Here is a 13243-nt window from a genome sequence, read left to right on the forward strand (position 1 = left end):
ACTTTCCTTGCAACCTCCCAGGCACTAGGGAGAGAAGACAGATTGAAGTTGTGGAAACAGAAGATATTTAAATATACAAATGAAAACCTCTTTTCTTTTTTCCTTTTCTTTCTTTTTTTTTAAAGACAGAAAATTGTTCTGGAAGTTCACAGGTACACGGTGGTAGAGGTATATGCTCCTTTTTGGAACAATTTGTTGCATGATTCAGAACTATTTTGGACTGAGCACAACGGGGTTAAGCAGACTGCCCTGCTGCACCTGGATTCCACGTACCTGGATTTTGCACTTGGCTTCCACAAGCTGCAGTTTGGTCTGTGCAAGTTCCAGCTCCATCTCTCTCAGCTGCTTCTTCAGTGCATCCTTCTCATCGTCTGTTTCTATGCCTTTATTCTCCGTGCTTACAGCAGGCAGCTTCAGTGCCCCCTCCTTACTGAAAATCTCACTGCAGTGTTTGCAGGCCATCACTTTACCCTGAAATACCCAGAAAGCTCATTTTTAATCCATGTTACAGGAGTTGTTGTGCTTCCTGGAGGAGCCATCTTTACGTTAGACTGCCTTTCTGTCAGGAATACTCGAACTAGTACTGCAGTTCTCATATCTGACATGAAAAGAATTTGAGAAGTTCATGAACAATTTCCAGGGTATATTAACCAGTATAAAAATTCCTAAAATGTACTTAGCATGCTCTGTCTAGGCACAGAGACTTTGCTCCTAGATTAGAATTACTCAAGCCTTCTTGCTACCGGAGCCGTGTAATATTTTGCAGTATTTATGCCAGCACAATTCAGAAGAGTAAATTACACTCTAGGGACTTTTTGTCTTCCATAAAAGCACTTGACCAAATTAATACAGATTTTTAAAGAATTTTAAGGAATGCCGGGAGCTTCTCGGTATTTCCAGAAGCAAGCGAGCAGCCTCTCCTCACTGCAAGGGCCCAGGCTGTCCTGTTTAGCGTCGTAGGGGATGGCCCTTTTTGCCAGCGACGCCTGGCACACAACAGTAAGGTTCTCGTGCTGGAGGGGTGAACCAGTTACTCATGGCTGAAGATGTAGCACAGCTGGCCTGGCTCGCGCAAACTATAACGGGATATTGAGCTATTTCAGCAGATTATAGGAACATCAATCCTAGAATTTTTTTTTTAATCAGTAACAAAAAAAAGTCACTAAAAAGCAACAAATCAGGTTCAGCTCGAGTACTAAAGAAACAACTAGAAGCTACAGCAGAGGGAAAACAATTCTGCCTGCTCAGTAGTGACAAAGCAGAGGGATGGAATTATTACCTGATCAGGAAACGTTTACCTCTAGTGCAGATGTTCCTGGTAAGGGGGTTTAGAGAAGGGAGAGGAACTGCTATGGAAATTCTGGGGATGGCCCAAGCTGTGCCAATTACTTAAACCAACTGCTTAAATTACAGAAACCCAAATATAAACAGTCCATTTCAGCCAATTCTGACCCCTCCACTGTGCACACTGGAGAAGCAACACGTTTTCTCTTCCAGAGAGCCTTTTTTTTTTTCCCCGTTTAATTAAAACATCCAAGTAAATACTGTCTGTCTACATTTTTTGCCAAAAATATACATTTCAACAGGAAAAAGAAAAGCCAAGTACTATATGCACTTCCGTTTGAGAGTTCCACCCTGTCTGATATAAGATAAAGAACCGTGAAAGGAAATAAATCCTTTCATTGTTTACATCTGATGAAAAATGCATGTGGGGCTATCAATGCAGCTGGGTAGACGCCGCTGTTGTTACATTAAACTTCAATTCACGTTTTATTCTGTATCCCTGGCATTTAGCAGCACTTGCATTAGAAACATCCCATACGTAGAGGCATCATTCTCACCTTCACAACCTCCAGTTCATCTTTACTGGCCGCTTGTTGTTTTTCCAGCCTGGTACTCAGCTGGGAACAAATCTGGAGCAGAGAAAACAGTCTCTTAGCTAACGTTTACTATACTAAAATATAACCTGTGCTTTTTAACAATGATTTTTTTTAGAGCTAACATTGCTTAAATTCTGCCTCACTCAGGTATATGCATTCCCCCTTAACAAATCCACTGCTGCTGATAATGAGACTGAAAAAAACGGCAGTATTCAATACAGAACCTGAACACGGAGACCGGAACATTTTATGGATGAACTGGTTTATAATGTTTATACTGCATTATGTCAGAGTAAAGAAGCATTCACCCTACAGTACTAAATTTAACTGAAAGACAGGTTATTCTTGATTCCCTTAATTAGGAGGCTATTAGGAAAACCACAGAAAGATTTATGACAAATTACAATGCATGCTCTCTGAAAGCCTGAAATGTAGTGTATGTTATTTAAAGAATGAGATCTGCAACTCTGAAAATTCAGCTCTCAGAACAGGTTGAAAGAAGAAATACGAGAAGGCGTCTCTAGAACAGTACCTGTTTATACTCTGCAATAATGGCTGTGGTTTTCTTGATCTCAGATTCTGCCTTCTCTAGCTGCTTCCTGAAGACTTCCTTCAGCTAGGAATTGAAGGAGAGAAGTTACACAGTACACTGAAAAAAGTTCTCAAAACGCGTCATCAGGTTGTTCCCTCGACGTCTTGCTGTGTTTACAACTTCTGTTCTAAAGAACTGTTCTACAGCTTCTTCTTAACCAAATTCCAGTTCTTCAGGCAAGTGTCTGATTTACTCAGTATACAAATACTGATTATATTCAGTTATAACCAAAAAGTCTATACTGTGATACTGTGTACCCTGCTTAGAGAATTCTCCTGTAGCACAGTTCTCTTTCTCTGCATTAACTGGTGGTGCAGCATCGTCCACAGAACACAAAACGAGCACTACCGTTAAGAGGGTTTTACTGATTTTGTTTTTCTGCACGCTGTCACAGCAGGTTTGAGCAGACAGATTATTTGTTTGCTTGGAGATGGAACAGGAAGAAGAATCTCCCAGCACTGTCACTCTCATCCCCGTAACAGGAGAAAAAAAACCTGTTTTGGTCTGTGGTGCTGCGTTGAAATACAGCTAACTCATTCCTCCGCCGTTCGGAACCACTAAATTTGGAAAGCCCTTTCAGTAGGAAAAAGGCCTCCACTGCCTTGCTTATAGCAAACAGAGAACTTGGCAACCTCCGTTTTAGAGAGACACAAAGAATTACCGTTTGACTGTTGTAGTCACTGTGGTCGAATGGAAAAAATAAAAATCAGGGTATCGCTTTTGAAACATACTTTCGCGTGTGTCAGTATTCAGGACATTAGATATGTAGGATTAAAAAATCAAGACTGAACATTTTGCAAACAAGTATAAGGCCAGGTCTAGTCAGCAAAATTCTCCCAACCCTCAACCCTGTTCTGCTGTTGGTTCTAGCTTCCGACAGGAACGTTCACAGCTTTATTAGAGTGAAGCAGCAGCTGAATCCAGAATGGCCTCTTAAAGGGCAACAACTCCTCCAGCTCCTTGTTTAGATAATTAAAAGAGGTCTGATCATGTCTCCTTAGTTGCGATTGCTCACCACCGGTGAAAATGATTATTACAATACTGGGAAGAGGATAAGGTATGGAAAACTGAACATTCAGAGCTCAAGTAAAGGAAAACACTGAAAAACATACTTTTTTAAAAAAACATTTACCCTGGCACTGTAGATTTTTGAATTGTGACTGCATTTTGAAGACAAAATCCTTTCTGCAATTGCAACACATTCACGCTTTTCTGCATATCCTTTTGCTTGCATTTCCTTGCTAAATGGGAAAAGTTGGAGAATGCCTTACCTGAGCAGTTTCCTCTTCCTGCTTCCGTTTCTCTTCCTCAGTCTCCACTAGCTTCTGTTTGGTCAGGAGAAGTTCCTTGTTCAAAACATCCGCTTTGTCTTCAGCCTAGAATGAGAAACGGTGGTGTATATCAGATGTTACCTGTGCCAATACAAATGTATTGCTGTACACATCTCAGAAATACTGCAGATTCAGGTTCTAGCATTACCTTTTCCTACCTTTTCCTGCCCAGATCCATATATAAATATAAAACCTATTTTTTATATGAAATTCCCTTTTCAAGTAGCTATTTTCTCAGTCATTTCACTGTGTTTCAACAACTGTGCAAAAGGACCCTCTTGCCAAATGTTTACCTGTGGCCGGATGGCAAGTAAGCATAGATACTATGTCCTAACAGAAACCTAATACAAACAATGATGTATAGAATATTTTTGTTGGGAACAATACTAATCTAAGTGAGGGCAGCATGATTTAGCTCCTGTGTAACTTCAGATAACTCATTCCATTTTTGTATCTCTAAGGGAGGAAACCAGATATTGTAGGAAACGTTAGGTGCCTGCACTGTACCCTACGAAGTGTCCGGGTGAAGACAAGTATAAAAAAGACAAAGAGGACCACCAGATAAAAAGGTTTGTTTATCAGTGCAAATAAGTATTACCTGGAGAAACTTGATACTGTGTGTGTACGGGAAAATATGAATTTTCTCCTTTCTTTGAAGGGCCGAGCTTATGGTGAAACACACTGGGAATGCTTTGCTTTTGTGAGCACTATCCTCACCAGTCACCAGGAGAGAAATACATTTCTCAGTGTCTGAAATATTCTGTTCACCTCCCCACTGGGAGATAGACACTGCGTCACGCCACTCCTTCTGTTCAGTAACTAGGTGCTAGAACAGGCAATGGTTGTGGTCAAACAGTACTTAGTTTGCTGAAAATAAAGGAGGGAAAATGGCATCGTGAACAACAAAAAACAGTACAGAACTTCTCTGAGAAAGGGAGAAAGGAAAACAAGCAGTGAAAGAACGGAAAATTGGTAAGACTGACATCTTATCAACAAAAGAACTCGGGGATTACAAGGATATTCTTGAGACCTGTTTAAAATATGGTTTGAAGGAACTACAAAACTTCCCTCCTTCTACGTGTTCACTCCAGGATCTCCAAGCGCCTGCAGTGGTGTACGGTATCGCCTCTCCTTGCAGATGGGGAGTGCAGTAGCACAAAGCTTTTCTTTCAGTGCCAGTGAACTGAGGCGCCGTGTGGGAAAACTTCATGGAGCCACTCTTGTCTACAGAAAGACTGCTCAAACGCAGGAGAGCAAGGAACGGGGCTGGCAAAGTCCTTGTCACGATACTGGAGAGAAAACACGGATGGGCAGCAGCAGACATGAAGCTGCTTTATGTACAGCTATTCCCAGGGAAGATAGAGCACCTCAACACACTGCTTTTGGCCGTCACACGAGACTGCCCACTCCATCATGCAAAGCGCATCTCTGCCTGCGTTTGCTCACCAAGACAGCTCAGATTTTTAGAATCACATGGATCCAAATCAGCAGAGCCTAACTGTCAAGGATCTGCCTACACAGAAACACAGATTGCACAACTGTGGTCCATGATGTTTACAATTCTGAGGTTAGATAGAGAAAGCCAAATAACTACGGCAAATCAAATTCAGAGGCCCTTGCAGGAAAAGATTTTACATTATAAAAGGCACTACAGCCCTCACTGAGCAAGGGACTAATCACGAGGTGTGGCGGAGTATGGCCCTCCTGTATTTAGTACCTTAGTGATAGCTTTTACGGCATTTATCAATACTACATAAAACACTCCAGAAAGAGGAGGGTTGAATGTGTAGTTCTGTGCCACTCTTCTCTGAGATAAAGGGCTCTGATTGCTCCTGCCCTTCACATTTCAGTCTTCACAAGAAACAAAAGCACTTATCAAGGGACACCCAGGAGCTCTTCTAATTTTTGGTGCCATGCTACTTCATTATCTCTGAATTTTGTTGGCTGTACTAAAACTGCTGTGAAAAACAGATCCATGTAAGGTGGTAGACAAGGCAACTTCCCTTGAAATTAGTCTTTCGAGGAGCATGTGATACCTTTTTCAAGTAAATGTTCATTCTTTGGTATCTGCCTAAAAGTTATGGCTTACGTTTTCTGAAACAATCCACAACAGAGAAGGTGCAGTCAGTATTGGCAAGACTGCACCGTGAATGCCTACAGCTGCATGCATGCGGAAATCCAGCTTTCTGACTGCAACTAGGAGGGAGGTTGTCAGGAAAACAAAGGCCCAAATAATCATACTTTCAATGTTGTGTTTGTGCTTTCACTTGAGCACAAAGCAGGGCTCCTAAAATTGGTGTTGCCAAGCCTGAGCCGGGAGCCATCTCTGTTAGCATTACCTGGTCCAGGTCATTCCGTAAGGCAATTTTGCTTGTTACAAGCTCATGGGCAAGGTCATCGTTCTCCTGCTCCAGCCGCATGCTTGCTTCTTGGAGCCTGCGGTTTTCCCTCTGCAGAAAGAAAGGAACAACCAGAAAAGGAAGTTAGTCCTTATCAATACTAAACAGCAATAAGCGAGTATATTGTGTGTGTAAAACACCGAGAAGGCAAGAGTGCACATCAAGACAGGACTGCTGCTCTGGGAAACAACAGTGAATTAAGCCAGCAGTGCAAATGCAGCGATTCCACTTACATCCCAATGGCTATGTTTGTGTCACGTAAGTGACATACGGATTGTAGGGTTTTTCTGTCAAAAGTAAACACAGTCCTTTCCGCAAAAGCACGTGGTTTCTGCTTGCTCATCATCAAAAGAAATTAGGCAGATAAAATCGCACCCAGCAGCAGTGAACAGGGACCAACTAAGAGATACTCATAATAATGTTTCCAATCAAAAGTAGAAAGCTGTCCTGCTCCATTTGACAAAAACTTGTCTGCAGGAATCCAGGAAAATAGTCCATTTTGTAGATGATGTCCCGCCAACTTCCCGTCTTCTGCGGGACCAGTAAAAAGAACAGCATTCAGCGGGGAACTCCCTACAGCTCCTATAATGCGTATCGCCATTTGCGCACTTTCTTTGTAACTTGTGCCAGGGACAACAGTGCACGTTTTACAAGATACCTGCTGAGAAAAAGTGCCAGGTGGAGAGGGGACCTCACTCCCTGAGAGCAGGCCCAGAACCTGCTCGGCGGGCAATGCACGGCAACACAAAATGCAGAACTTGGAGACTGCAGGCCCTGGTCCTCGCTGCACTGCACTCCCCACAGGCAGAAATGACTACGTAGAGCACTACCTAGGGAAGGTTAGTACACAGGAGAAGAAGGAACAGTAGTAATTCATGTTTTTTAAAAATCAGTTTCAGTGACTGTTCTTCTAGGGCTGAGAAACAGAATCATATTCAAAAGATGTCTGTGGGTCAGTGGACTTCCAGGAGTCCACATCAAATACACATCTTCATCTTCAGAAGAACACCGCCAGGTGGGACAGACAGAGGTGCCCTCCCTCAAACAGATTTTAAGAGAGAAAAAAATGTGCTGCCTTCAGTCACACAATGACCGTGTATCTTTCATACCAAAAGAGACTGCAAAGGGAATCTGTGCGCTATGGAAATTCAAGGAAAAATACCAAGTTCATATGGGAACTCATAGGTGGGGGAACAATAACCTTCATGCTGAGATTTCAAAAAGGACCTGTGCTCACTTGAAAGGTACGTTATGTTCTCCAAGAAAAAACAGTAAAGGTGAATATGTATCAGCACTTAAAACAGCAAAAAATTTCCAAGAGTTGCTCAGCCTTCCTCCAAAATGCGATTTCTTTGCATACGCACATTATTCACCTGTCTTCACTTCCTCCTGCTCACCAGCTACGCTCAGATATTTTTTCTTTCCAAACTCACCACCATGAAACTGCAATTTTCATTTCTGTTGCAAGAAGATTTTGCATGCTTGTCTTAAACAAAAAAGGACAACTACAGCTCTAAGAGGGTGCTAAAAAAGGTCTGTTCTGCGTGGGAGCTTCCTCTGTGGCAGGAAGCAGAACCTCTGCAAATACTCTCTCCTTAATGTGACCCTATTGTGCAAGTATACTATGCACTGCCCTGTACAGGAAAGTAAGTTGTTTCCCTTCCAAAAGATCGTACTTTAAATAACTTGTTTTGTTACAGAAACTGTAAGTAAAATACTTTTGTTTTAACACAGTTAAAATAACCACTGCTAAAAGACGCATAACTTTGGGGATCTTTCTTATTTTAATTGCACTGTATTCTGTTTGGGACAAGGAATTTTTAAAAATAAAATTCTTCTGTAAGAATAATATAAACTTTAAAGTGTAAAACCAAATTGCAGTGTTTATTATTATTATACAACAAAATTATTACTATTATTATTATTATTTTTAAAGGCTCTAAATGTGTCTTTATTTCTATATTTTGTTCAGACCATCTTGAAAACATGGATTTTTATAGACACAGCTCTGCCAGTGAGCAGTTGTCAGAAAGTGACATGAGTTCACCTAAAAACGGGGACCAGATCAGGACGGTATTGCTGCCGGATGCTGCAGCACCAATACCTTTTCATAGGGATGTTGCTTAGAGGGAGAAATCAGCAAATTCTTAAGACTTCCAGAAAATAACCCAGAAAGAAGTTTGCTTTAACATTTTTGCTATGCTCTTGCCAAAAGCTTCAGTGTCCGCAAAGCAAGCTGCACAATGTGAAGTTTGAAGTTCCTGCTTTGCATTCACAGACAAGTGGGTAAGCAAGCTACGTGGTTGGAAATGCGCTATCCTCCTCTTAATTTACACGGCACGTTTTTAGGAAGTTAAAGATCTCTTACCTTGGGCATCCAGTCAATAGCTAAGAGATGTTTTTATCTCGTTCACCATACTTTTAATTTCCAGCTGAAAGGCTCTTACAGGGCCACCTTTACTCTTCCTCCACACAGGGCAGTATGCGCGATTAGATGGTTTGTCTTTTCCAGCTCCTCCCCCCAGATCTAGCAGTGAAAAACTGCCTCCTTCCTCAGGAGGAAACTCTTAATCTGCTTAAGTCTAAATAAAACCTGACATTACACAGTAAAGACAAAAATAGCAAATAGTGCTTTTCATATATAGCAAACTATTTTCAATGGCTCTGAAAAATTTACAGGGTTTTATAAAGTAACATTTGCAATGGCGTAAAGTTCAACAGATGGAGCTGGTTCGTTACAGCAGGACTCGCATCACAGACACCATTTTGTAACCTGGCGTGAGCCAACTCGTCAGACCTGCTAGTTGTCCTTGGTGTAAACAGACAGCTTCCTCCCTTTTCTCTACACACCACTAACAATTTACTGACTATGACAACGATTTCCTTCTCTTCAGCATTGCTCAGTTTCTACCATCAGTAAAATAAGAGATTCCTCTTTCCCAAATTCCTCCTTCCTGTTACAAAAGGCAGCTGGTGAACTCTGGTTAGCTTTTAAAAGGAGGATACTGCATTTCCAAAAGGGACAAACATCGCCGATACGTACAAACACAAATAAACTTACCTCCTGTAAAGTCACAGACCAAATACTGCTTTCAACCATTGGTGTAAAGACAGTGAAAACAGGATATGAAATAATTTTTAATACCAACAAAGACAGCAAAAAAAAAAAATCTTGCCGATTCTTCAGTGGGTTTTTGGTTCTGAGTTTTAAAGAGGGTATACTCCAGCTTCCATCACACACTGGACGGAAAGAAGAAGGCAAATTTGAAAGCAGTAGGCAAGCCTCAGCTCAGGAAGACTGAAAGGCTGAACTCCATCCACCCTCTGCTCCCTTCCAGCCAGCACCAAGGAGCAGTTCCTGGCAGGATTAGTGCCGATGATGCATCCTCTCTGTGCTGCTACTCAAGCGGGGTGTAACGAGTCACAAACCTTGTTAAGCAATTCAGCGTCACATTTTCTGATGAGCAAACACCCAGACCCCAGATCTTTGGGCATGAACAGATCCTCAATGGTGGAATGAAAACACTGGTTAAAATTCACTTTTCTGCATGTGAGCAAACGGAAGTCTTCGTAAGCCCCCTGGAAAGGGCTCTTGGCTGCAGAGGAGCTCTGAAGGAAAAACCCTGTGAACCTCCATCTAGAAACCCAAAAGGCTTTTACAGCAAACTATCCAGGAAAACCTCTCATGGGAAGCAACGCAGAGGCTCCTGCCAGGTGGTTTGTGTTTTCTGTTTGTTGACGCTAAAGAAGCATTCCCAAAAATGCCCCAGAACACTTTTTTTAAAAACCACAAACAAACAACGATCCACATCAAGAGTTATCTTACGTTCTTCCTCATGATGGTTACTGTTCAGTTACCATGACTCTGAACAAAAATGACCAGTGTATTAATTTTTGCTTCCACTTCAAACACGCAAAAGGCTATTATGTCCAAATTACACGTTTATTCAGAGAGACAACTTCTCCGTTGCACAACAAGGTCCACAGAGGAAAAGGCGTTTCTACCCTCAGAACAGAACTGCGGGCACAAGCAGGGTCTGCTTGCAAAACTCCAGCCCGTCTTTGTATGGTTATATCCTCTTTATTTTAAATCAAGAAGTCCCAAGCCCAACTCCGGCAATTTCTCATCAAGTCAACCAAAACCCTGTTACATGAGATGTTCTCAAACACAGAAAAAACCCATGATATATAGAAAAATACCAATCTGAACTATATTGCTATTTTTTCTGCACATGCAACTCACTTTTCCTCCTGGCTTCTATAGGCAATTTGTAATTTATTTTAACCAAAGGTCATGAAATGCGGTGACAAACAGCAATTTAGAACATATTTACTTTTGCACCTTTTAAAAATCTATCTGACAAAAATGTGAGTGATAGTTTGTTATAAGCAATGGAAAATAAAGTGAAAAGGTTTCCATAAAAAAATACACTTTTCCTAAATAATACTTGTAAATACAGAAGGAAACGAACACCAAAAATAATGGCACTCTTTAATACTGTTCTTTTGGTAAGTCAAATCACAATCAACATGTAAAATACGAGCTGGGCAGGAACTCCTGTGGCATGTAACACAGCTTATCGTAGCACGTGAATTTAACCTGTCAAGAAAACGCGACTGGTTAATGGCAGGCCAGACGTTGCAAAACCAGCCCTTTTCTGGAGCCTGTGGAGCGTTTGGGGCCGGTGGGACTGAGGAGCACCCTGCCTGGACATACCCAGCCGCCCTCGGGCAGGACGCATCTCTTTCCTGGCGTTTCACAGGAGGCTGCCCAGCCCCACCGTTCCCGTGCTCGGGAACACCTCTGGGACCGAGTGCTGGGGAGGAGAGGAAGACGCACGCCGCGCTCGCACCCCGCCCTGGTTCGGTCCTGGTCTCCCCGGCAGAAATTCAGACCCGCACGCGAGAGCTGCGCCAGCTCCCGCGAGTTCCCTCCCCACCGCAGCAGGGATGGAGCAGGAGGCAGCGGCGCGGCAGGGGCCCCACTGCCACCGCGGTGGCTGCTGCTGACAAATCTCTGTTGGCAATAAAAACTGTAACATGCTGCAAACAACAAAAACTAACAACTATAACTAAAAACTATCAACAGACTGAAAGTCTGTCTCCTTCTTGACCTGTAAGAGGAATATTCTGCAGGGATCTCCACTCCAGCGATCCCATCCAAGAAACATCCCTTCCTGGGCAGTAAACCAAAAACTCCTTTTGTTCTGGGAAGAGAAACTAAAAATTACAACGATGTAGGCCTTTAGGGCACAGCCCACACAGAGAGCACACAAGGCCAGAGGGAGCTAAGAGCAACGCCGCACTCGGAGACAATACTGGCTTTTCAACAGCGTAGACTCAGTCCTTTCCCAAACCAAGCCCGGCTGGGCAAAGTCTGGCACTGATACTGCCAAAATGAAATGCATTTCTAAATACACGGGCTGCAGAGCGAACATTTAAAGGACAAGCAAAGCTGGCTCTCCACCTTCTGCCTGTGAGGATCCACACAGTTTGCATTTCTTGCTGCCCTTTGGAAACACTCTTGAAATGTTGATTCCTACCAACCTCAGCTTGACACATTAATAAAATCAAACAAGCAAGACAAGGAACAAGAGCACTTACAAACATTTCTCCGTGACACACATCAGCTGAAGAATGTGACCGAACTTTGAACTTAATGTGCAACTGACTAGTTACAGGGACTCTCTCTAATCACAGCATCGCTAAGAGGATCAGACCCAATCCGGCTTAATAAAAAAAAAAATCACACAATGAGTTGCAAAAGTGCAAGCCAAAACCCGGGGCTGTGATCTCGACTGTGACAGTGACTCACATAAACAGTGGCCAAAGAGTCACTTTCTATATACTCATTTGCAGCTTGGGGATAATGTTCTTCGCTGTCCATCGCCCAAGATTAACTAGTTAATATGCTTCCACAGAGCTTTAAAGAAGCCTTATTTGTTTTCTAAGTATTATTTTAACTCCACGGTACTATAAGCGAGCCACTGGAAAAATACTTAGTCAGCAGCAAGTTGTGTTTTTTTCTAAATAGGCCATACTCACTATTGGCTCTCAGCTGCTACAGCAGTCCCAGTTCTCACAAACAATAACATCTACATACACCCTTTGACATCAAAAGAACTACACTTAAAACACAATTTTTCACAGGTAAATACTTAAAAAAAAAAGTCAGTTTTACTTTGTCTGTACCTGTAACTCTATTTTGTCACATTTATGAATTATGGCATAGTCTTTCACTACAGATTTTCATACTGTGGTTTTCTGAACATGGTGCACTTTCCTTACATTCACAGACCACGTAAACCTGTTGCACCCTGTACGATTATTTACTACGCCACACTCCTGGTAGACTTCGTACCAACTGCAACGTCACTTAACATATTAAGGCACAATGAAGAACAGCAGGAAAACAGTACAGGTATATGTAAGCAATGTCAGTTCCCAGCTAACCTGGGCAACGGGCAGTAAAGTGCTTCATCTCTGGCAGCTTCACCTAAAGAAAACTGAATTTTTCAAAACAGGGTAAGCAATAAATGGATCCTGAACACTAAGTGAAGTATATGCCTAGAGGCAGAGCCTCCATCACACAAAAATCTATGGCAACAGAATGTAGCAGTGACAATAAAAGCAAATACATTGGAAAGGTAAGCAATGCTGATCCAAAGAACTATTCTTTTTTGGTGAACTATCAAGCTATCATATTAATAACTGAACCTTTATTTCTCTGCTGCTTTCAAGCAGGGTACTTATCACTATTAATTCTACTGCAGTAGTACCTTGGGACCCGAGGAGAGCTCTGGGTCCCACCGTACTAGGCATTATATTAACAAAAAATTACTAACGCTTGGTATAAACAGAGATGAATAACAAGGATCATATCAGTCAAGGAAGAGTTCATCTTCCAAAAGTCTCTGTGGATGCCACTGCACACAGCTTGTGCTAGCACAATGTGTATTTTCTCCTTTTTGTGTCTGTAGCTGAGAATCACCCTTTGTTTCTGCGTCTCATGAAGATCTCCCGTAAAAGTGCAACAGCAGG

The 13243-nt window shown here is 42.2% G+C and overlaps 1 protein-coding gene across 8 annotated transcripts in view; it reads right to left on the minus strand.

The window, feature by feature from the left end:
- The window catches only part of RABGAP1L (RAB GTPase activating protein 1 like), a 274563-nt gene that overhangs the window by 1714 nt on the left and 259606 nt on the right, over positions 1-13243 (minus strand). For 7 of the 8 annotated variants that reach the window (XM_075156905.1, XM_075156903.1, XM_075156906.1 and 4 more), the window contains 5 exons: positions 6143-6253; positions 3744-3848; positions 2413-2496; positions 1842-1913; positions 274-471 (listed from right to left, as the gene is read on the minus strand). In XM_075156905.1, coding sequence (XP_075013006.1) covers positions 274-471; positions 1842-1913; positions 2413-2496; positions 3744-3848; positions 6143-6253 — 570 coding nt within the window. Of the gene's footprint in view, positions 1-273; positions 472-1841; positions 1914-2412; positions 2497-3743; positions 3849-6142; positions 6254-9263; positions 13225-13243 lie in introns of those variants that run through there. The other variant, XM_075156909.1, reaches the window with a different exon arrangement.

Source organism: Calonectris borealis, chromosome 8 (assembly GCF_964195595.1).
Source record: "Calonectris borealis chromosome 8, bCalBor7.hap1.2, whole genome shotgun sequence".
Classification (NCBI taxonomy): Eukaryota; Metazoa; Chordata; class Aves; order Procellariiformes; family Procellariidae; genus Calonectris; species Calonectris borealis.